Genomic DNA, 26,291 nt, shown 5'->3' with positions numbered 1-26,291 from the left:
TAGAAACCCAAGTAAAGTATGGGAGAATACTTTACTTTTGCAAACCAGAGATTCAATAAGTCCGGGAATATGGTTACGATAGATTAATCTAACGCATTTTCGGTACCTTTTCATTTAAAGCAGTCTTGATTAATTTTAACCTAAGTTACTAACATGTAAAGAGTGGCCATGCGAGTGCACAATCAATAAAATAACATTCAATAAATCGAAGTGATAGATTGTAAGAAATTATAACTAACATTAAGCAAAATAAACTACAACTTTATTAAGGTTTATTCTCTAAAAAAATTATAAAATGCTGATTAAAAATGCAAGCCCTAAACATGATTTCTAGATGATATGACATTTGATTTTTTTATTTTTTTAAATGTTAATTATATGCAATCTTATTCTAAATTTAATATGCATGATTTTTACTTTAATGACATGTGAGATGCAATTCATATGATATAACTTGAACCATCACAATATGTGGGCAATCTAATTTACATGATTCTAAATATGCATGTACTACATGATTTGGAATAGATGACATAGTAATTCTATATACATGTTTTTTATGATTTTACTTTTTTTTTGTTTTTTATAGCTTTTCTATTAGAATAATATATTTAGTATATTATCGTCTAAACTGAGGAATAACTAAATCTATCTTAACCATGAAATTTCCTACATTCCTATATTATCCTAAAAATAAAAATAAAAATAATAATAATAATAATCTAACATGGATTGCAATCTAACCTATTACGTAATGTGATTTTTATTAAAAAAAAAGAATTATAAGAAAATTTACGAAAAATTAACATGAGAAGTATAATTAGCCACATAAAAGATAATTCACCCTCACTCAAGACGAAAAATCACAATAATCAAAAATCTAATCCGACGTCTCTTGGCTCAGTATTTCTTATCATTGTGATTCTCGACACAACAATCTTCTTAATCAGATAATGTCTAACAAAATCACAAATCACAATTAGAAATAAATAATTGTAAACTAAATAACAAAATATCAAAATGACCAAATTAAATTCAGTCAAAAGGATTACCTAGCTCGGAAAAGTTATCTCCAAGAATGGGACCGGCAAGGAACGATGTAAGGACGAGGACGAGTTCACAGATCCATGGTCAACTCGACACAACTCAGCAATAGCAGCAGGCAACGAACAATATCGATCATTGCGAGAACTCGCCAATTCCAATCCGATCCTACAAGGCCAGAAATTCCATGCACGCATGCAAGGGTAAAGAGGAATTGTCGGTGCTTGCTGAGTAGTGCCACCTGCAAAAAGACTCAATGGTCGGTGTGGTTCAAGATCACCGGTTTTCCATTTGCAAGAATCCGCGAGGAATTGCTAGTGTTGCTAGAAATGTTCGGCTACCGGGGCGTACTCATCAAAATAAATCACTAAGCTCGCTTGTAAGGAGGCCGAGGATGATGACGGGATGCACTGATGATGTGATGAAGTGATCTGCGTATTTTTTATGGCGTGGCCGCATGCGGGACTCCTTTTTTGCGATGACTCCTTGAAAATGTGGACTATTGATGTAATGGATTATGCTCTCTCCCCTTGAACGAAACCTCCCCCCAGCCTCTTGCAAATTTTCTCTTCCAACCCCTTGGGAATTTTCTCTCGCTTTTAAATGAGAAAAATCTCCCCAGCCCCTTGCAATTTTTTTTTCCTTCAGCCCATCGCCGCTTCCAACCATTCGCTCATCTTGGTCACCTTCTCCCAGCCCCCTCTCGCACTACAATTGCGTCCTTCGAAATTTGGTAATCCCTCCGCAACCAAATGTTTTAATTTATAGATTATTTCTTATCCTCTCTTTTTAAGTTTTTGTCTTTTTTTAGAACAATTTTTTTAAGGGTAAGTTTAAATCGGATAAGTTTGCTCCTAAATATTATTGTTATCTAAATGCAGAAGTTACGAAATGCTTAATGTAATTTTTATATGACAAATAAGTAAATAAAATAGTCAAAATTTAGGTGTCAATAAACCCATTAACCAACAAGCATTGCAACAAACCATTACCAACAAATAATTGTAGCAAACCAAACGTCTCAAACAAACACTAAACAAACCAAATTTTATACACAACTAAGCAAGACTTATAAGTTCTCATTCCAACCTTCCATCTTCACCATTTCCATCATAGATTGCATACAAAAATTATAGCTTACTAACAACACGACTATACTCACAAATTACCCAATATGAGTACATGTTCCATCTTCACCATTTCCATCATAGACAAATGGTGGTTTTGAATGGCATCCTATCAAGCAACCATCTCATCTCTTCCATCTCCCTTCTTAACCCCCTGTTATCGAGGTCCAAGCGCATCCCTCTCAATCATTTCATCAAACATTTTATGCGCGGAATCAACTTCAACATTCATAAAGTAGTCATCAGTTAAAGCATTCCAACCAAAGGAATTTAGAACAAACCCAATGTCAAACACCAAGGAGGCACTCCAAGTCTTCTGAAAGCTAAAAACAAGTGAATCAAGGCATTGGTTAAAGAACAAATCTGGCTTTAAAAACAAGTGAATCAAGGCATTGGTTAATGTCGGGAATTACTGATTCCCTAAAATGGATTCGACACTAAATCGAACCTCTAAAATGAATGCGGAAGACGAGCCCAAGAACAAACATGTATCATCGATCAAAGACACATCACGGAATCGAGCGTACCTTATTGTCCACAGATTAAACACCAATGTTGAAGATTGAGGAAGGATTTTGATCCCAGTCTACCAAGCAGCGTATTGTTGCTATTAGGGAAAAAAAAACAGAGCGTCCCATTTCTTCTTGTTTTCTTCTTTTTGAGGGAGAGAGAAAGAGACTGAAAAGACGTACGTACATCTAAAGGGTGTGATCCCTTTTTCTTTTCTCTTTTACCTCTTCCCCAACAAACGTAACTCTTCAACGTGTAACGTTCCCCTAAAAAACACAACCCTTCGTATCTAAACAACGCAACCTCTCACATCGCAGTCGTTCCTCCATGGGCCTTTATCTTGTGGGCCAGGCTTTTAGGCCCAACAGGCGGATGGGCCCACTTAGACCCATCATCACATAGACTAAAAAACCCATCATCTCCCACTCACACATAGTGGGCCGAACATGATCCTCTTTACCTCTCTGCAACATTCATACTGGTGAATAATCCGTGCGACCAGCATACCTCGTTGCCATACATCTGTTAGGAATATATAACAGCTCTTAATGGGCATTACACTTTGAGTAGATTTAGTATGCAGTACCCTAAATCAATCGATCACATTTATATCTCTCTTGATCTCCTTTTAAATAATGATATATTGTATTCACAGTTACGATTATCCCAAAGACAGTCATAATTGGTTGACCAGTTAATACAAAACTTAGAATGTGATTCTCCATATTCGATCTTTCTCTTTCCTTCAAACTCTTAATTTCAGTTTAGCTTGCTTTTCTAGAAATGTCCCATTAGATCGAATCAATTCATTATCATTGGCAACATCCTAAGATAGCAAACACTAAATAGAAATCTTGAGAATAAGTAAGAGTCATGAGGGCACTAAATTTAGGAACGTTTTTCCTCAAGAGTCTCACATAGCATAAAAGTTGAAATACATATTACGGTATTAACTCATTTTCCATCGAGCGTATGTCTACACCATCAATACCGTACAAATGATAGTTTAGATATACATAATGTCTAACTTGAGTTCACATATCTACTTGTTCACAAAATTCATCAGAACTCACATCTAAGAGCATAGACAGATAAAGTAAAATATGTGGGTTATTTTACTTTCGGACATAGTAAATATTATGTCATCATCTTAACACTCAGTTAAGGTGATTTATGTATTTTAAGCTTGAGCTCTCGATTATCACCTAGATAATAAGCTTAAAAACCGTCTCAACTCTATTTATCACACAGTAAATAGAGGCGATTACCCGTGTGAGTGGATTAATCTTTTATCTGTATGACATGATTTCTCAATTTAATATAAGCACTAAGCATTAAGATGCATAAACATCAAGCAAAGATTCATAGGCATTAATGATGAAAAACACAAATTCATTAAATGTGAACTCTTTAGGGAAATTACAATATTCAGTACATCAGCCTCTACGCAGTTCTAGAGATTTTACATGATCACAAAACACATCTCTAGGTATTGGCTTTGTCATAGGATCTGCTAACATTCTATGCGTAGATATGTACTGTAAGTTCACATCTTTTCATGCAACCATATCCTTGACAAAATTATACTTTGTATCTTTATGTTTGGTCTTGCCATGATATTTTGGATCTTTGGTGTACGCTATAGCCACTTAGCTATCACAGTTAACCAATAATGGATTTGTAGCATATCTAATAACACCTAAATGATCCAAAAATCTCTTAAGCCAAACACTTTCTTGTACTACTGATAATGCCACAAACTCAGCTTCCATCGTGGATAAGACTATATACGTTTGTTTCTTACTACTCCAAGATATGGCACCATTGTTCAGTAAGAAAGCAAAACCAGAGGTAGATTTATTTTCATCTAAATCTACTCCCCAATCAGCATCTGAATAGCCTTCAAGTCGCAGATCTTTTCCTTGATAATTCAGCTTGTAATCAGCAGTTCCCCTCAGATAGCTCAGTATTCTTTTAACAGCTTTCCAATGTGCTTGACCTGGATTGGATTGGTATCTACTCACCATTCCAACTGCAAAGCATATGTCAAGTCTTGTACACATTATAGCGTACATTAAGCTCCCAACAACACTAGCATAAGGAACATGTTTCATTTATTCCTTCTCTTGTGGAGTCATCGGATACAATCTATGACTCAATCCTTCACCTTTTGCAATAGAAGTATCTATGAGTTTACAATCTTGCATACAAAATCATTCAATAACCTTATTTATATATGTTTCTTGCGAAAAAGATAATGATCTCTTCAAACGATCTCTTGAAATCTTAACTCTAAGAATATATGCGGCCTCACCCATATCTTTCATCTCAAAATTGGAAGATAACCAATTCTTCACAATATTAACAAACTCTATATTGCTTCCGGGAATTAATATATCATCAACATATAATGATATGACCACAAATTGATTTTTGGATCTTTTGATATATACACAATGATCACCATCTATCATTGTAAAATCATATGCCGTTATGACATTATGAAAACATATATACTATTGTCTTAACGACTACTTAAGGCTATATATCGATCTCAAAAGTCGACATACATTTTCTTTTTGGCCTTTCATTATGAAACCAGCAGGTTGTTCCATATATATTTCTTCATCTAATTCTCCATTGAGAAAAGCAGTCTTTACATCCATTTGATGTAACTCAAAATCCATACTAGCCACTATTGCAAGAATAATGCAAATCAAGATAAATCTCACTACAGGAGAAAATGTTTTTTCATAATCAATTCCTTCCTATTGATTATATTCATTTGTTACAAGGCAAGCCTTATACCTTTCTATCGAGCTATCAGCTTTACGCTTTATTTTAAGAACTCACATGTTCCCAAAAGTAGTTTTGCGTCCAAACTTGGTTTTTTCATTGAAGATCATCCATTTTTCTTTACTATGGCAATTTAGAGCCTCGTTAACATTTCTTGGCTCTTCCTCATCTTGTGGAGCAACCATGAAAGTTTCCCCTTCAATGTCAAAACGTCGACGGAGAATACTTTTGCGACTTGTTCGCCGTATGGGAGATTGTACACTTTATACATCATTCCCTATCATGCTCCCACTCGAATTAGAGAATGACGATATCATCTCATCATGTGGTTGTAATTGAGAGTAAGTTGAATTAAATTCAGCACTTCTCATGTTACTCCCACTTGGACGAACTCCATTGAGTTCATTTTCTTGATCCAAGGTTTCAAATAGGGAGTAATCCTCACCTATTTTGCCCTTCTTAGAAAATTCATTATCTAAGAATGTGACATCCCATGATTTGAATTTAGTTATACTTCCACTTTTTTGCTCACCTATGAACACATACCCTTTCGAGTGTTCAAAGTATCTTATGAAAATACTCTTCTTTCCTCTGTGACCCAATTTTCCAAATTTGTGAGATGGCTCATAAGTATAGGCAGCACAACCCTATGATTTAAGAAAACTTAAGTCCGGTTTTCTGCTTGTCCATAACTCATATGGAGAGAAAGTATCTAATTTGGAAGGCACTCGGTTAAGTATATAGGCAACAGTTAATAACGCATTACTCCAAAAAATGATAGGTAAGTTAGCATGTGCCTTCATGGACCTAACTATTTCCAATAGGGTTCTGTTTCTTCTCTCCGCAACACCATTTTGTTGAGGAGTATATGGAATAGACAACTGTCTTTCTATTCCTTTTTCATCACATAATTTTCTGAACTCATCAGATAAATATTCTCGACCTTGATCGAATCGCAATACTTTTATTTTTTTGTCTAATTGATTATCTACCAAGTTCATAAATCTTTTGAAACAACTCAATGCTTCAAATTTATGAAAATCAAATAGACATATCCGAATCGAGTATAATCATCTATAAATGTAATGAAATAAACAGTCTCATGCATTCCTCTCACATTCATCAAACCACAGACGTCATAATGGATTAATTGTAAAGGAAATCCAACTATTTTACCTTTTTCAAATGGTTTTCTTGTTGTTTTCCTACTAGGCAATGCTCACATATGGGCAAATCAACTTTTTCAATATTGCCTAACAAGCCCTATTTGGCTAATCTATCATACATTATTGGCCAACGTGACCAAGTCTAGTATGCCACACAATCACATCATTATCATATGAATTAGAAGACGTGAAAAGGGAATAACAAACATTGGCATTACCATAGTCAACATTTAATACAATAAAATCATCTAGAAAATAATCACAACCATAGTAATTTGTATCCAAATACAAATCCACACCATTATTATGGAAGTTCATATTAAAACCAAGTTTAACCAACACTAAAACAAACACTAAATTCCGACGAATCTCTGGAGCATACAACACATCATGTAGGAATATAGTGCGTCCACCACGCATGTTCAATTGACAGATGTCAATTTCTTTTACTTCTGCTTTGAAGTTATTTTCTACATAAATCCACTTAATTCCAGTCGATACTCGTCGGAATTCCACGAAGGATTCGCTATCCTTCGCTATGTGGTCTATCACTCCTGAATCCACAATCCACAAAAGATTAGACTTAGTTAAGAATACAGAACTCGACACATAAGCAAAGTTCATAAAAGTACAAGGGGTGTATACCTTCTTTGACTCACGACAGTCGCGAGCATAGTGACTTTTCTAGTCACAGTTGTAACACTTCACCCTCGTTAACTTCTTCATTCAAGGACGCTTTCCTCTTTCATATTGGTCAACCATTTGGTTTCTTCCCTGAAGCACTTACTCCCTTGCCTTTCCTTTTATTGAACCAGTCAGGACGTTTGCGCTTGGAGCCCGAAACTCCATGTGAGCTGGAACCAACATGATAAATTTCAGTTTCTGACTTAGCCGCCAAGAGGCAATCCTCTTCCAACTCAAGATGACGCATCGAATCCTCAAAGATTTTGATATTTTCATTATGAGTTAGGTGCACCTTCATATGCTCCCAACTCTAAGGCAAGGGACGAATCACTACTTGCACTTGTTGCTCATCAGTCAAGACATGGCCAATATCTTTTAACTCATTAATCATGTTTGACATCTTTCTAAGGTGTTGCTTTATGATCTGACCATGAGGTTTCTTATAAGAGTCAAACCTAATAGTGAGCTGTCTCAGTCTAGTCACCGAAATATGACCAAATCTTGCTACCAATGCTTCCCACATTTCTTTAGCATTATCAAAATGCCTAAACTCTCACATGACGTCATTTTCCATGCTACTCAGCAACGTAATGCGAGCAAGAGAGTTCTTTCTTTTCCAAGCAGCAAATGCATCCTTATCTCTCTTGTGTTGTGCAATGTTTCCATCTTCAGGTACTTCCATGGTTAGGTTAAGAACTTCTAGTACTTCTTACTCTTCCAACACATATTGAATTTTCATGTACCATATTTCATAATTATCGCCATTAAGCTTCTCACATTTGTTTAGCTCAGCGACTATGCTTTTTGTGACTGAAGCCATTGATCTGAACATATCATACATATATGCACGAATTATTAATGTATATCATTTATGCATCCATTTTGCACAAAATCATCATATTAATGAATAATTTCAAGTAAGGTTTCAGAATCAAAAAGTCACTATGTTTCCAATCATCATCCAAAATCCTAACTTAGAGTTATTATTAATATAACATTTTATGCAAAATAAATTCTTTGAAATTACAAAAATTTCTATGAACTACCCACAACAATTAATAATAATAGAAAGCAAATAATATTTTATATCAAATAATGATATAATAATAATGATTTCACATAATACAACTAATATATCAGTTGCCACACCAACAACGACTAGGTAGAAAACATTACATAAGTTGTTCACAAAGCACACTAAATAAAGACCAGCCAAAACATCTAACACCAAGTCAATATACGAACTGGGAAATAGCTCTGTTGACTTCCCATAAGCGATTCAACATTTCTCTTCATTCTAGTTGAAGGGTGTTCATGAAAAATCGCACCATCTCAGATTGTGGCATGGGACGACAATTTCATATGACCTTTTGTATTTTCCCGTTGACTTCAAGAACATGATCAATTAAGTCGTCACTCTCCCATCGATGATCAGTTAGCTCAATTATCAATTTAGAAAAACTTTCTTTTTATTCATCGGTAATTGTGCGAATAGGTGTGCGCAACTTAAGGGGAGGCATTGTTCCAACAACAAATGCAGAACAAATAAGGGATTACATATAATTCACATAGACTTAATTCGAAAAAGAAACATGTTCCTTTTTCTTTTTTTTTTGTTCAACGGTTAAAGTCAACGATCAACGATCGCGATCGCGGTCAACGGTTAGCCAGGTCGGAGTCAACGGGCAGTCAAGTCAGACCGATCGGACTGAACGGGCTGGGTCGGACCAAACGGCCCAATCAAACCGGTTGGGCCAGCCGAACAAACCAACCGGCGCGTGCCTGGCTGACATCACAATGACGTCAGCCGGCACATGCGACGCACATGCCTGTAGGGGACCGAATCGGCCCGTGCATTACATGCGCCGATGACCCCCGTTCTTTCCGACCGCACGTGGCGGCACATTTGGCAGACTCCGGCGATGATCCGCCACTTGTTTTTCTCGTATCGACGAGAGCTTCGTCCCTGCCCTATCAAAAACGAATTTTGACTTGCAAAAAATCACAAAACAGGGTGAACAGTACGCGGGTGTCGGGTTTTTATCCCCAATCAACCGGCATCAGCTTTTCTCAAATTTCGACCACAAAAAAAATAATTCAATAACATAAAAAGGGGATCGGGAAACATGAACCTGGCTATAATACCAATGTCGGGAATTACTGATTCCCTAAAACGGATTCGACACTAAATCAAACCCTTAAAACAAATGCGGAAAACGAGCCCAATAACAAACATATATCACCGATCAAAGACACCACGGAATTGAGCGTACTTTATTGTCCACAGATTAAATACCAATGTTGAAGATTGGAGGTTGGGACACCCGGAGTGCCATAACTTGACACGGAGGGATATTTAAGTACCATAACTTGGCACGGAGGGACACTTAAGTACCATAACTTTAAAATGGTACACTTAAGTACCAATATCAAAGTAAAACTGAACACTTAAGCCACTGAAAATCCGGTCAAATGACTAACGTTGCAATTTTCCGGCGAGTTTGGTTCAAAACGGCGTCATTTTGCACGCCGACATGGCGAAGAAAATGCAAAAACGACGCCGTTTCGACGTGTAAATAATAATATAAAAATTAATTAAATTAAATTTAAACTTAATTTTATTTAAAATATTCAAAAAATTAAAAAAAATTAAGAAAATTTAAAAATTAAGAAAATTTAAAAAAAATTAAAATGGGGGGAGATCGAATGGGCGGCCGAGGGCCGAGCCCTCGCCGCCGCTGCTCCCCGGCGACGGGGAGAGCTCAGCCCTCAGCCGCCCATTCAATCTCCCCCCATTTTTTTAATTTTTTTTTAATTTTCTTAATTTTTTAAATTTTTCTTAATTTTTTTAAATTTTTTTAATATTTTAAATAAAATTAAGTTTAAATTTAATTTAATTAATTTTTATAATATTATTTAACATCAGACGCGAAACGGCATCGTTTTTGCATTTTCTCCGCCACGTCAGCGTGCAAAACAACGCCGTTTTGGAGGCAACTCGCCGGAAAGTTGCCACGTCAGCCATTTGGCCGGATTTTCGCCGGAGTGGCACTTAAGTATCCCATTTAACTTCGAAACTGGCACTCAAGTGTACCATTTTGAAGTTATGGCACTTAAGTGTCCCCCGGTACCAAGTTATGGCACTTGGGCTGTACTTCTGCCTTGAAGATTGAGAAAGGATTCTAATCCCGATCTACCAAGGAGCGTACTATTGCTATTAGGGAAAAAAAAACAGAGTGTCATGTTTCTTCTTGTTTTCTTCTTTTTGAGGGAGAGAGAGAGAAAGACTGAAAAGACGTACGTACATCTAAAGGGTGTGATCCTTTTTTCTTTTCTCTTTTACGTCTTCCCCAACAGACGTAACTCTTCAACGTGTAACGTTCCCCCAAAAGACACAACTCCTCATATCTAAACAACGCAACCTTTCACATCGCAGTCGTTCCTCCATGGGCCATTATCTTGCGGGCTAGGCTTTTAGGCCCAACATGGGCGGATGGGCCCACTTAGACCCATCATCACATAGACTAAAAAACCCATAAGTTAAAGAACAAATCTGGCTCAAACCCAAGGCTGAACTATGGCATCCTAGAATTTCTTACCAATCTTAAGGGGTGCTCTAATTCATGTCTTGCATTAAGACTTTGGCCAAGCTTTTGGTGGGTAATTATTTGATAGGAAAAAATTCTATTTTTGGCCATGTGGATTATGGATTGGAATTTATTAAATTTGGTCACAAAGTTTTGGTGAATAATAAATCTCAATTAGGTGTTTATATAATTAAGGATTAGGTGAATTAATAGGATGAGAATGGGCTGGACATTTAAAGGCCCAAACCAGCCCATTACCTCACCCCATTCTCGGCCGGCCCACGAAGCCCAAGGAGGAGAGCTGCCACCGGCCCATGGCTAGCCCAAACCCATTAAGAGCTATCGACGTGCAAAGGAGGGGGGATCCGGTTGCATGCCTCCCCCCATTTGTCCCAAGAAAATTGCCAAGTGTCCTCCATGCAAATGTTAATGATGGCTAATGATAGGGGGGAAGAAATTAGGGAAGATGATGCCGGTTTAAGCGAGAGAGAGAGAGAGAGAGAGAGAGAGAGAGAGAGAGAGAGTTCATCCAAGAAAGAGAGAGAGGAGAGAAAGAGAAGGAAGAAAGGGAGAAAGGAAGAGAGGAAGGAGGAGGACCGTTCGACCGTACGCCGTGCGTCCGTCGTCCATTGCTGCCGTGTCCAATCGCCGTTGTGTTCGTTGCTTGCTCGGTTTAGAGGCAAGTGGGATCCTTGATCTCCTCTTGCATATTGTGCCTAGTATGTGTGATTGATATGGTGACAAATTTCGGATGTCTAGGGTGTGAAAAGCTGAAGTTTTAAGAGTGGTGTTTGAGGCTAGTAAACTGTTCCTGAGAAAACAGCTCGACCTTGAATTTTCTAGTGGCTTGCATGTGATGTTTGAGTTGGATTTTGGCCGTGACTTCTAAATGAAAGTTGTTAAGGACTTCTTGACGTATAAAATACTCAAATTTGGGACAAAAAAAACAAGTATAAGTGGGTGAAATCTTTATTCTTTGGAAAGACTGAATCTGAAGATTTAGGTAACTACCTTTGATGAATGCATGGACTGTAAGGCTAACTTTTTGTTGTAATTTCACTTTTATTTTTTAACAAAATATGTAAAAGACATACTTAGGTTTAACATATCAAAAATTTAGAGAAAACCAACAAGAATAGGTAGGTGAAATCATGGTTTTTTTGGGGGTAGTTGGATCTGGAAATTTCGGTATGAGGAACAGAAGTTTTAACCACCTATATTAAATTACCTAGGACGAATCTGACTTTGATTCCTTCATAAAAAATTTACCTTAGGGTCTTTACTACCACATAGTCTAATTTCATAATTTTTGAAGGCCATTAGGGTATTTAATCAGAAATGTTTCTAAAACCGTGTAATCTGATGTGTTCGGACTTAGTCAGTTTAAATGCGTGGGTTATATCGTTTTGTATGAGGTTCTTTCGGCAATGTGTTCTTCATAAAATACCTCTCTTTATGTCTTCCCTACAACATAGTTAAATTTCGTAATTTTTGAAGTTCATTTTCCTATTTAACCAAAAATGTTTCAAAAACTGTGCAAGTTGAATTGTTAGAATAGTAGTGCTGTGATGCTTGGTCTATACCGAATTTTATGAAGGTCTTTTGGTGTAGTGTTCTCCATAAAATATCTTCCTTTATTTCTTGACTATTACATGTTCAAATTTCACAATTTTTAAAGGTCATTTGGGTATTTAATGAAAATGTTTTCTAAAACTGTGCAAGCTGGATTGTGCGAATTCCAAAGGCTGTAATGCATGAACTATTCTGTTTTGTATGAGCCCCATAAATCGTATTGTTGTGAGTGATTGAATCTTCTTGCACATGTGATGATATTTGGCATTAGATATATAATGAAAAGCTGAAATTGACTTTGTTGCCCATCACATCATGTGCCATGTTGATATTGAGACATAAATTGTGAATATGAGTTATGATAAATGAGAATACCGTCGAAGGGTTAAGCCAACGATGTCCCGGGAGTGTCAGGATGCCCGGAAAGGGGAGTGCCGGATGCTCGGGATGTGGGGGTGCCGGATGTCCTCGAGAGTTTCGAGATGCCCGGGATGTGGGGGTGCCGGAAGCCTCGGAGATGTGTGCCGAGGGGATACCTCGTGATGCCAATTGGGATGCGAGATGCCCGGAATGTGAGGGTGCCAGATGCCCGATGATGTGTGCAGGAGGTTCCTCACGATGCCAGGTGGGGTGCAAGCGATAAAATGTGGGATGCAATCACTAGTTCTGGAAAAGAGAAATGTGGTGACCCAATTGAAAGATAAAAAGTTGAAATTGAATCATGCATGGTATGGTGACATGTATGCATGGCTGTATGATATGATATGTATGAGTGCATGGAGTATATGCACATGAGGCATGGATATGCATGAATGCTTGATGATGTGTGCATGGTTGTATATGCACCTATGGCATGATGGTATATGCATGAATGCATGGTTGTATATACACCTATGGCATGATGGTATATGCATGAATGCTTGATGATGAGTGCATGATGGTGTATGCACCTATGGTATGATCATATATGCATGTCTGCAAGATAAGTTATGCTTTGATGCATGAATGATATGCGCTTTGTTTATGATGCCTTGATTGTTCTGCTTGATGCATTGAGTGGTTTAATGGATCTTTTACCTACTGAGTAGCTGTACTCATCCCTTTGGGGACTAACATTTCAGATTAAAAAGATGCCTCTCCCTCCGGTCACGCGGAGTACCTTTTACAGTCTTCCATCTAACGTAGAGGTCGATTGTATGGAGCTCGATTGTGTTACCATCCCTAGTTTGACGTTTATACGGGTTCATGTGCTAGTGATGTATGATGTGGGCCTGGCTGGGGGCCCGATCATCCAAGAGTTCTTGTCGGTCCACGTCCACCATGACAGAGTGATGAGGGGGATGTTGCCGCCGCCGCCGCCCGACGCACCGAGGTGGGTGTGATGGCCCGTGTGAAGAGTGGGGAGCTGATACTTTTTTAGGATAACCGACACTTGTAAATGGAGGATGACACGTGATCGATATAGGGGATCGAGATCTCTTTTGAGCTGTAGCCAAGTTTTAGTTAAAAATCTTGACTTTTCTTTTTTGTTGTACCGACCCGAGAAATCCATCATGAAAATATGTAAATAAAAGTGGTTCGGCTTCATCTTTTCATATGGTGCGTAGTTGGTGTGCATTACATTATTGTTATTGGAGGGAGGAATGGTGAGACTTGTTTATGCTTCCGCTAATAAGTTGCGTTGGGACCATTTTTTTTATAAAAAAAAATGCCTATAAACTACGGTGCTTCTGCTAAGAGATGTAACTAGTATCCATTAAGTGGAGCGATAGGTACCTATGACGATCTTAGGTGTTTCAGGGTGCCACATGAACGCCCTACCTTGGAAAGAAGAAACGATGACTAACGATTGACTAGAGCTAGCGAGGAGCAAGTGAGGAGCAAATGAGGAGCAATGAGGATTGGGCACAAAGTGGTTAAGGATGGGACGAGAACGATTTGCTTGAAGAGCAGCAAGAGAAGAAGAAGAAAATGTGAAAAATTGAAGGAAGAACTTGATCTTAAAGTAGTTTGGAATTTCAAACAAAATTACCCTTATTTTGATCACCAAAAAAATTTCGCGGTCAAACATTAGGCCGATTGTCAAATTCAGGCCCTTATTTAAGACTTCTTTGGCCACTTCAAGCCTCTATTTGACACAAATTCCACTTCATATCATTTTTTGAGAAAACGACTCAACTTCGGGCCCTTATTAGAAAGTTCAAATATTAATTATTTGACCTTTCATAATGCATTAAATTTAGACTTTTAAATATGAATCAACTAGCTAAATATTTCACCAATGTTATTTGGGTAAATATATATATATATATATATATATATATATATATATATATATATTGAAATTTTATAAAGCTCCACGGCATCGTACGGCAACTTCTAGTAGTGCCTTTAAATTTGAGTATTAAAAAGAAAAGAGATTCAACGACATAAAATATTTCTTTATAAAAGGGAAAATAATGTGTTCTTAAAATTGAAGTATCCTCTTAAACAAATGGGAAAAACATTTTAAATTTGTACTTTTTCCTAGTACATTTTCCTATGAGTAAATATGATAAATAGTTTCGAAAAAAAATAGGATTAATATCACAAAAACATCATACTAACACACCTATGACAAATTTGTTTTAAACTAATTTTTTGACAACTAATAATCCTAACTGATATATCATCCGTTAGTTTTCATTAAATTTTATCAGTTATACAACAAGTAGTAATTGACGAGTCTATCAATTTGAGATTTTACCCTCCATTTATCAGAAGATGTAGTAAGTTTGTGATTTTTTATGATATTAATACAATTTAACGAAAACAAATAAATGGTAAATTTGTCATAAATAAATTAGTTTAGGGTTTTTGATGATCAAAACATTAATTTAAGATAAATTTATTACAAATGTATTGATTTGAGGTTTTTGGTGGTTAAAAAATTAGTCTAAAGTAAATTTATTCCAAACGTATTAATTTTTTATTGTTCATAGTATTAACCCAAAAAAAATATGTTAAGTATTATAAAAATGAAAAAAGAAATGACAAACATAATAATACAATGGGTTACTACTTTGAAAAACCCCAAACTAGTACACATGTGACATATTTACTCCTAAATTAATTTTTTTCACTACCAAAAAGCTTAAACCGGTATACTTTTGACAAATTTAGCCAAAATTAGTATATTTGTGATAAATTTACCATTTATTAGTTTTTGTTAAATTTTATTATCAAATTATTTATTTGAATAACACGTGACAATTAATCGGTACACTAGTTTAGGATTTTAATTTCTATTTTTCGCAGTTATATAATTATTATAGTTTTAATTATATTAATCAAATTTAACAAATTATATATTTATCACAAATGTATCAGTTTGTGGTTTTTACGATCAAACAAATTAGTTTATGATAAATTTGTCACAAATATACTAGTTTATGATTTTTTATAATTAATTATGATAAATTTATCACATATGTATTAGTTTGGGGTCAAAAAATTAATTTAAAGTGAATTTGTTATATGTGTAACTGTTTGGGAATTTTTAAGATATTGACCCTAATAAAAGACTACTCCTATGACCATTGCTCATATATTTAGCCACAAAAAAAAAAAAGAGAAAGAAGAGGAAAGAAATAGAATTACCATGTTCCATTTTCCATTATCCACCATCTCTCGTGACCTGTCTTCTTTCTTTCTCTCAACCCAAATTGATCGTCCGCGAAACCGCACCTCCGCAACCCACCCGCCCAGCTGCACGATCGTCCGCTAAGGCGGTGATAGGGAAGGCTGCGAAATCGAGCTCCGCAGGAGGTTCGAAGGGAGCCGGAGATCGATGGTCCTAGGGTTTCGATCCTGCCCGCGATCGCCACTGGCCCACCGAATCTCTTTGGTCAATCCTTTCCGGCAATTGGAAACTTAGGAAGAAGAATAAGGGGGAGGAGGAGGAGGAGAAATGGGGAGGGAGGGCGGAGACCCGAATCGGGGAAATCCGAACCGGGCGAGCCAGGGGAAAGAGGAGGAGGAGATGAAGCTCTGGGGCGTTCTGGTCTTCGGCCTAATTGGCGCCACAGCTACAACTTTGGCGGTGGGCGTTTTTTTTATTTTTAATTATTTTGGTCGTGTTGGTTTCCCGTTGATTTTGCTTCTCATTGTTATTAGTTCAAATGAATGTTATTGGGTTATCATTGGAGATGTGTCCGAGGTTTGTTTCGTCGAACTTGGTATGAAAATATCGTGTCGGAAATGATGATTTCTGCTCGGAATTATTGGTAGAATAGGTGCGGTGAAGATGGTGTTTTGAAGTCGAAGTTGTTATTTGTGTCGATGCTTTGAAGATTTGGGTTGTGTCTAATAGGCACGCTTTCGTTGCATTCCTCAGAGAGTCAGCTTTTTTTTTTTTTTTTTTTTTTTTTTAATTGAATGATAGCATCCTTCATGGTGGTATTGGCTATATTTTTGGTTAGTATTTTGATCGTTTGGTGTTCGGTGTTGATCGAATTTTTCGTGCTAGATTTTGTTCTTGTAGTTGCTTCTGATTAAAACCCAGTTCGAGTGCTGAAAACTGCATTAATTCGCAGGTTTCTCGTCTTCGGCAAACCGTAAATTGGGTCTATGCTCAGGTAGGCATAATTTTTCCTCCCCCTGCTTTTGCATTTTCATTACTCTTCATGATGGCATAGTGTTCATAAATATTGATTACACCTTTAGTTATTGGGTCTTGTATCAGGTAGGCATTTACCTGCTTTTTTGCATTTTGCTTTATGCTTCATGACAACGTAGTGTTTTGAAGTGCTGTAAAAAGATAAAATTGGGCTGAAATCTTGAGTAAATTTCTTCTGTCTTGTGACTTTTGGGATTTGACTGAGAACCTGACTGCACTGCATAACAAAAGTTAACCAGGTCGCATGAATCGGCAAAATCTTTCAGAACGGCTTTTCAAGAGGATGCTTGGAAGAGATACAACCGACGAATGCAGGAGGCATATGAAGAAGAAATGGAGAGAGTGGTGAGTTTCAGTTTGATCTGTCCTGTTTAACTCTTAGATTGTTGAATCAACATTTGAGCACTTTCTAGAGACCTAGCTATCCTTTGTATACTGAATTTGCCTTGTTGGAGATTATGTAACCATTATGTTTCATGGTTTCTATATCCTGGGGAAGTTGGTAAAGTCATCAGCTACATGATTTGAAAGAGAAAAAGAGAAAAGAGGAGAGAGAGAGGGGGGGAGTCCTTACTAGGATGTGTAGAAATGAAGGACTTACGAGTTTATAGTGTTAGACAGAAATGTAAGTATCCAAATTTCAGAGGGATACATTTCTAAGTAATTTACTGTTAAAGTTCTCAAAGAGAGGGCTTAAACATGCAAAAATTGAAAAACTCAAAGATCTTCATATGGCTTTTATTTCATTCCTGGAATTCCATTTGTTTTGTTGTTCTTTTTTGAAAATTTGGCCCCCTTCAATGAGAAACTGTAAATTTGTACATCCAAGTTTTTCTTTTAAGTTCCTTGAACATTGTCCTCGTTATCATGGACTTTCACTAAGTGTTAAGTGAATATAAGCATGAATATGATAGGCCAGCCATTCTGAATGAATGTTGTTGCTAAGTATCAGAGGTTATTTGGTGAAAACCAATATTTGTGAGTCGATTCAAGAGAAAACATAGACTAATCTGTCAGACGTATTTGTTGGAGAAAGCAATTGGTTGCTTGGATTCTTTTTCTGCATTTGTCACCACTTGACTATCTGATAGTTTCATATTTGGTATGCTTTCCACAGGAGCGCATAAAGCGTATGCAGAGTGTGTTTAATAGAGAAAGGAGTAAATATAATAGGGGGTATCAGAGCTGGAATGAAAATGATGCTGGTGCATATAATCAGCAATTCCAGCGGGATGATTGGTATTGGAAGGCAGATACATCATCCAGATATCGAAGTACTAATTTCAGGAGAGCTCCGAGGGAGAATGCAAACTACCCATTGTCACATCATTACTCTGTATTGGGCCTTGATAGGTGAGGCAATGCTACATGTACCCTTTATGTCTTGAAAGCAGCACCTAAGGTCAAAGAAAGAACTACCTAATGATTTATCTCATCCTCTACAAGCCACCTTATTTGGAAGGGAGTTCCTTAGCTATATTTCCATCTGTACACTGCTTGCTGAATCTGGTGTCTGAATTGTTTTCCCCTTTTCGGGCTGTTGACTAGTCCATTTTCTTTATCCAGTTTACAGCACCAATGAGCACTACAAAAAGAGTTTTTGGTTGTTTAAAGGAGTTTGTATCCACTAGATTGTGTTTGTTTGATATCCCCCTTCAGTTATACAATAATGTAAGCCCATAAATCTTAATGTATCAGGAGGCTGCTAGAACCCAGAACGTAGTTTTTCTAAGTAATACCTTACTGTATTTATATTTGCCAGTAGTTTCTATGCCAGAGAATGACCTTAGAGCAATTTGTTCTGGCAAAAACTAATCATGAGCTGAGATGCGCAAGTTAATGTAGTTAGGTGGCTAGATTATTTACATCATTTGGAATTAGAACATGACTTTCTTTCTTATTTGGTTGCAAAAGGTCAAGGAAGACACCATACACGGATTCTGAGATCAAGGTATGTCTTTGCTGTATTTGAATCCCTTTATGTCTATCTTGTGTGCATGACATGGACGTTTCTCTAATTTTCTTGTCATTTCTTCTATACTTCTTACCATGTTTGATGTATATTTGCCCATATATCTTGGGCTGTGCCAATAGAAGATACATTTGATTCAGATTGACTTTTTACCAGGCAATTAGCAAGTTACTTGAATTTGCTTGCTGTTTATGAACAGTGACAGCATGTGTATTACTCATTTTCTATTTTTCATCAGACTTAGGTGGACTTGAAAGGAGTTTCTTAATGTGACAAAGTCGGCAAGTAATTAGAGCCTGTTTGGGATTGCTTGGCTCTTCACTATGATGTTTTAACATTCATTGCTCTTTGGTTTTAATTTTAGACATAAGTTTTAGTTTTCTCTTTTCAGGGGGGGATCCCAGGAAATTTTTGGAAATGAGTGATATTCACTTTCGTTTCTTAAGTCTTATGGTGTCAAAAGCAGCTCAATATTTTCTTATCTGCTTTGCTTGTGGCATTTATTTTTCTTTTTTTAAACCTTTTACGTGCTCATTTAATATATTTTGGCTTTTTATATTGTTGCAGACGGCATTTAGGGCCAAGGCATTGGAGTTTCATCCGGATCAGAACCAGAATAACAAAGGTAGGCTGTGCTCGTTGGCACTGATCCGAATCTCACACCCAGATGCTATCATTAACATCTTATGGTCTAAGTTTCAGATGATATCGTTAACATTGCATATTTTACTGCAGTGGCTGCTGAGGCGAAGTTCAAAGAAGTAATGGTGTCTTACGAGGCCATAAAAAAAGAACGGGAAAATACTAGGACCTAAAACATTGGCTTAATTCTGTCTATGATATTCCAATGATTGACATTGAAATCCAATAGCAGATGAAGGAACGGTGCCAATGCCCTACATTGAATTCCCAGGGACACCAACTGGGAAGAAGATGCTGCGCCAGATTACGAGTTTTGCAGAGTTACTGGGCATTTCTTGGACTTGTGTCCTGATACTAGGGCGTCCGAGCAGAATAAAATTATGTCTTTTGACTTAGAGGTATAAAACCACGTGAGACGTGATTAGGGAATGTTTATGTAGAGCATAATTGTACAATTGCACGGCATGGCACTCTTTGTTGCCGAGATGTCATTGAAAGTAACCTAGCTCATTTGAGCTGGGTATTTTATCCTTTTTTTTATTCTTTTGGTTTTTCAACGAGGGTGAGCTTGGAGCCACATGGATCTACACAGTTTTTTTATATACGGTAAAGAAGAGGGCATGGAGTTACTTGTAAATCGCGATTTGCTGGGGAAGGTTACTGCAAGCTTGTTTTCGACCTCTTGTTGCTGCTTGTTGAACGTCAGTTACCTTCATCTTTGGGCCTAGCTATGCACGATTTATGATGCCCTTTCCCCTCTTTACTGATATCTAATGATGGCAAGAATCTGGAATCCGTAACGAGGGGACCAGGATCTGAGTGTTAGATTAGGAATCTAAATACAAGAATGATCATGTTCGATTCATTGAGAAATTAGATTCCTTAAAATTTGGATCACCGGATTAGATTTCAATTGCTAGGATTGAGATTCCAAATCCCCAATCCTTTAAAAAAATAGAAACACCACCTTCACCACCTCCAAGGCTCTACCTCCTGTGAGCTCTCATCAGAGCTGCTGAGCGATCGCTGTCACATGGCCTCCACCACCTCCATCGCCATGGTCACCGCCACCGTCGTCTCTCTTCCTCAAACGTTGGTGATGAACGTGACGGTTGGAAGCTGTTGGTGGAAGGTGGGGCTAGCTGGCCCGAAGAAGAGGGGGCGGTGAATTTGGCAAAGAGGGCATTACCTGTCTGAAAAAGATCGAAGAAGAGTCGGGCTTTATTACAGAACCACCGAATGGAAACTGAAGCGGAATGCCTCAGTTGATGAGGCTACTCGACAGGAAACTTTGCGTGAGCTTAGGACTGCTGACTCTGCCCCGTTGCTGACATTTCCATCGTTTGCATTTGCAATTCGTGGAGTTGTTTCGCAGCTTTCCTCTGTTTCTTGGCTCCGTGTACGATCCTTATGAACTCACCGGAACTACTCGGTGCTTATTATTGAATATGAAAAATGAAGAAATTTATTCTTCTCGACTCTACGAGCTTTCTCCGAAATCTTCTCATCTAATTCTGATTCTTCTTCTAAGCTAGGGAAACACCAAGCTCGTTGCACAGCGCTTGTCACGCGATGGTCTCTCTCTCAAACTCAAGACACTTGATGGAGCCAAGCCCCACCATTGCAGCCATGGAGGTGTACTCGATGGTTGAGATGTGTTCACATGTAAACACGTGAAACTTTTAATTGGAATGAAATTACTGCGAAGGAGAATCATCAGTGGAACCACACGAGGCCTTGCTCAAGAGAAAAGCTAAATTACAAGTATACAAGGTCAACTATTCAGCTTCCAGTTGGAAGAACATTCAACCTCCCCTGGACTTCTGAAAAAGAAGCAGCAGATGCACATAAAATACAAAGACTGCCTTTGGTCTCGGAAGCAACTAACTTCACTAAACCAATGCTCATTTGATTGGTGGAGCTCGGTAATTTGCCCGGACAGTTGCCGGGAAGAACATTTGCCTAACCCATTCTGCTCGGATGATCAGGAATATGATCCCGGATGCGCCCTGCAAAAATGATTTAAACGTCTTTCATATTTCACGAACGTGCCATGTTGTGCCAAGAAACTAACAAAGGACAGAGACAAAATGAGAGATGTCTGTGAGAAGTGAAATAACTCACCGAAATTAATCTGGCTCCTATCCAGATGCGTTTAGGAGAAGGGAACGGCAGCAACAAATGCCCCACACATATATCGCAACCTCAAAGAAGTGGAGAACCAAGCTCAGTGGAGGAGAATTCAGACTGGAGAGCAAAGAAATGGGTCCCGACGAGAACAAGCCCCCGAGGCACAGATAATCATAGCATGCCTGTCGCATCTCCTTCCTCGCTTCGTCGCTTTGTCAGGCAACGCACAAAAGACCTTGTACAGGGCCCCTGCTAGCGTATTCATTGTGGACGCCACTGGCTGCAGATACACGAGATCACAATTAGTCTTCTCCAAACAAATCTAAAAAATTTGCATGGGTAAAGTCGCTCGCAACTTATAAGTCTCACCTTACGCAATGTGTAGAACGATTCGAGATATTTGCAGAGAGCAGGTGCATCATTGAGGTCCCTCAAAGGCCGTAGAAGATCCCGTAGCATGACAATATCAGAGAGTGCCACGGTCATTCCTCCTCCTGTTAACGGATGACGCATATTGAAAGCATCCACCATTAGCAAAGCTCCTGGAGTAGGATTCAGAGCCACCGGCATGCTTCTATTCAGCATGGTCCGCATGTTTCCTCTATCCACTGCCGCTGTGAAGGCATCAAGGATTTCAGGTGGAACCTGAAGTGCCCATTAACACCCGGTCAGCACAAGACCACATATGGATCACTAGTTATTGAAAAACAAATTCAAGGATTGACGTGAAGAATCCCGAGTAATGAAAAGGTTTAATGAAGGCAGTTTGTCAGATGTACCTGAGGTGCTACCAACGTTTTTAGATAGTTTGCCATTTTGCCGTTTGAAATTGAAGGCATCTTTTGGCCTGGTACATCAACCAGACAGCGGACCTCAGTGCTACTGATGGGATAAAAGAGGATTGGAGAGGGATCAGCTAAAATGACATGCTCATGGTTCGCCTAAAGGAACGTTGCAGTTCTCCAGAACCAGACCAACAAACCAGGACGGCACATCAACCTGCACATGGTGTGAAGCTAATTCAGACACTCTATGCAAACATACACACTAACAGTTTAACGTTAAGTATTTCCAGCATGACTGCATCTCAAGACACAAAATTGCCAACTTCATACAAAAAGTCATTTCTAGGAGAGAGCAAACTTGGCCCTCCTTAGTCTTTACCTTGGGATCGCAAAGGGAACATCGCAAATTCGAGAAGCACCCATCGCAAACAACAGTCAAGGGAGCATATGCTTTGAGCTCTTGACCTGTTCTTGTCTTGTATTGAATTCCTTTGACAGTTCCATTGTCTTCAAGCAAAGAAGTGACTGTCCCTTGCTCCAGTTGCACGCTGATGGAAGTCAAAAGATTAACTTGATCGACAATTGACAAAATAAGGATGTGGGTAATGTCTTTACAGAAGAATACTATATAGCACGAGAGCTAACTGGGGCTGCTGCAATCATACAAATCAAAAGTCAAAGGAAAGAGGTGGGCTAAGGCATGAAGAGAAGTATTTTTATGGTCATCTTGTCAGATTGAACAGGCCAACAAACAACGAAATGAGCCGATACAGAGTTCAGGTGGACTTACTTGGGGAGAGTGGCTGCTTTTTCCCGCATTTTCTGTATGAAGCGACCATTGTGGAAGCTCCTACCAGACATATCAGAGTCAAGCATTTCCAATGGATAGGAAAGTCGTGTATTTCGTCCATCCTTGAATAGTGCATAACCAAACACCTGTTGTGCATCTCTTACCAAAAAAAAAAACACCTGTTGTGCATCAATTTTCTCCACGCAATCTACATTCAACATGTTTGATTCGGAGAGCAGATTTTACTTTCATCACTCGTGGGAATGAGAATTATAAAAACGTCATAACCAAGCAAGGGTAAGTGCTATCTACTTCCGTTCTGCTACATGTCGGAAAGAGATTGAAGGATAAGTTTCCAATCAAGCGATGGGGAGTAGCAGCTGAATCATTGTCGAGAAATGTCAAAAAGCATCACAAGACTTACCTTCAAGTCCCAACTCAATCAGTTTGAGGTAGCCACCTGGTTGCAACAGCTCTCCGACAATCCGGTCAGGCTCTGACAAGTCCCTTTCAATTACACGCACTCGGCGGCCGTCCTGCTTTTGACATGCAATTGATCGAATTAAGAACAGAATTCGAAACTGATGACCAGCAAAGGGCAGAGCTTCTATCTGATGACGACGAATTAAAAAGGAGACTAGGTATTCAAAAGATCAGAACTCTGAATTAGAAAGACATGACGAAAAACAGTCAATTAAAGAATGCATGACATAATGCGGACTTAAGATCATGGCATATTATAGCAATAGAAAACTCGAAGATCAGAAAAAGGTAATCGTAGGTCCAACTTGTCCATTTAAAAGAGACGTTGCAAGATCATATCTCATGATATCACTAGAAACCATTTTGATGAGATGTTGTCAGTGCAGAACAAAATGCCAATCTTCAGACTGATAGTGTCAACTCGTCCAACAATTTGTTGTCTCCCGCACAAGAAAGTAGTATATCAATCATAGACAAAACAAAAGGCAAAAGAATTCAGTTGCATTGACTTCACCTTCCCGAGCGTGTAGGCGAGAGCAGAGCCAGCAACACCAGCTCCAACGACAATGACATCAAGGTCACCCTGGCCATTTTCGTTCACCGATCTGCTCTCCTCGTCCTTTGCGGTTCTCATGCCTTTAACGCATTTGCTTCCATTTCGTCTCCTCTTTCTCACGACCAAACGGTAAAGAAACAATACTCCGAGAACAGAGGCCAAGATGCCACCCACCCAGCAGCACCCGTTCGGATTCTCATTCCGAAACCGACCCCTCCACCATTCTCGAACTACTCAAGCAGGCAAGAAGGCAACGAAGGTGGCCCGTAATGCAGATGAAATGTCGAGGCTTCTGGAGCTGATCGATCGTGGGTCTTCTTTTTCTTGCCTTTTTTCTTTTAGACTTGGGAGGGAGGGCTTTACTTTTTTCACTCTCGAAACGCACGCAGCTGTCGTGATCTAAACTTTGGTGTGTGCGTGCGTGTTCGTGTGTCGTGTCTTCTGCGTTTGTGATGGATTCGGCTGCGGCGTTATTTGTGGGGGAATGGAACAGCGGCTTTCCGGTGGTCGTTCAAACGACCGCGACAAAGAACGGCTCAATGAGTCCTCATGCTGACTTCTGTTACGTGCATGCTGACCGTTTTCTTGCTCTCCTCATTTTTTTTTATTTTCTTTTCCTCTTGTCAGGACCTCTCTTTTTCCGTGGTTGGGTGCGTTTGGCACAGTATTTTGAAAGCCCATTGAAAAAATATAAAACAGTTTAGCCTAAAAGACTTTAAGCAAATGCAAAACCTGTTTGATAAAATTTGAAAAGTAACTTTAAGAAAAATGTCGTTTAGTAAAAATATACATTTAAAAAGCCCTTTGGGTGATTAATATTAGTTTTTTTAATTTTATCTTTTAAAATTAAAAAAATAAGTTATGCAACTTTTAAATATAAATTTTGACAATAATACTAAAAAAATCAAGTACAACCATAATGTTTTTTAAAAAGACCAAACCCTTTATCTTTATTTTTTTAATTTTTATTTGCTTAAAATTGAAAAAAAAATTATGTATGCAACTTTTTAAATATAAATTTTAACAATAATGCTAAAAAAATCAAATACATATATATATATATATATATATATATATAATTTAAAAAAAAAAGACCAAATCCTTCATTGAAATTTTTTTTTTTTTTTTTTTTAAATTGAAAAAATAATGTATGCAACTTTTTAAATATAAATTTTGACAATAATGCTAAAAAAATCAAATACATAGATGTAATTTTTTTTTTAAAGACCAAATCCTTCATCTTTTTTAATTTGTATTTGTTTAAAATTGAAAAAATAATATATGCAACTTTTAAATATAAATTTGAAAATAATGATTAAAAATCAAATACATATATATGATTTATTTTATAAAAAAAAAAAACCAAACCCTTCGTCAGAATTTTTTAATTTTTATTTGTTTAAAATTGAAAAAAAGTAATGTATGCAACTTTTAAATATAAAATTTCACAATAATGCTAAAAAAATCAAATATATAAATATTTTTTTAAAAGGACCAAAATACATTTAATTTTTTTAGCATTTTTTTTTAGCATTATATATATATATATATATATATATATATTTGATTTTTTTGGCATTATTTTGGTATTTAAAAAATAATAACGATGGCAAAATCAAAAATTTGAAGAATGAGTGAGAATAGTTTTTTAATACAAAAATAAGTTCAGCATTTAGTCAAATGCTAAAGGCTCAAAGCTAGTCTCTACTAGTATTGGGCTTTCAATATTCCCAATGCTAACTTTCACTTGAAAGCTACTTCAAAATAGTTGTCAAACAATCCAGCATTTC

The 26,291-nt window shown here is 37.6% G+C and overlaps 1 protein-coding gene and 1 pseudogene across 1 annotated transcript; one reads left to right on the top strand and one right to left on the bottom strand.

The window, feature by feature from the left end:
- Positions 1-16,123: 16,123 nt before the first annotated feature.
- On the top strand, positions 16,124-20,433 carry LOC104449231. The gene is made up of 7 exons (XM_010063309.3): positions 16,124-16,567; positions 17,061-17,102; positions 17,375-17,488; positions 18,261-18,496; positions 19,058-19,094; positions 19,683-19,740; positions 19,851-20,433. The coding sequence occupies exons 1-7, from the start codon at positions 16,436-16,438 to the stop codon at positions 19,928-19,930; spliced, it is 699 nt and encodes a 232-aa protein (XP_010061611.1). The 5' UTR covers positions 16,124-16,435; the 3' UTR covers positions 19,931-20,433.
- A 1,065-nt stretch (positions 20,434-21,498) lies between these two features.
- Positions 21,499-25,833, bottom strand: LOC104451824 (annotated as a pseudogene).
- Positions 25,834-26,291: the final 458 nt, after the last annotated feature.

Source organism: Eucalyptus grandis, chromosome 6 (genome assembly GCF_016545825.1).
Source record: "Eucalyptus grandis isolate ANBG69807.140 chromosome 6, ASM1654582v1, whole genome shotgun sequence".
NCBI lineage: Eukaryota > Viridiplantae > Streptophyta > Magnoliopsida > Myrtales > Myrtaceae > Eucalyptus > Eucalyptus grandis.
This window is presented reverse-complemented; position numbering and strand designations above follow the sequence as displayed.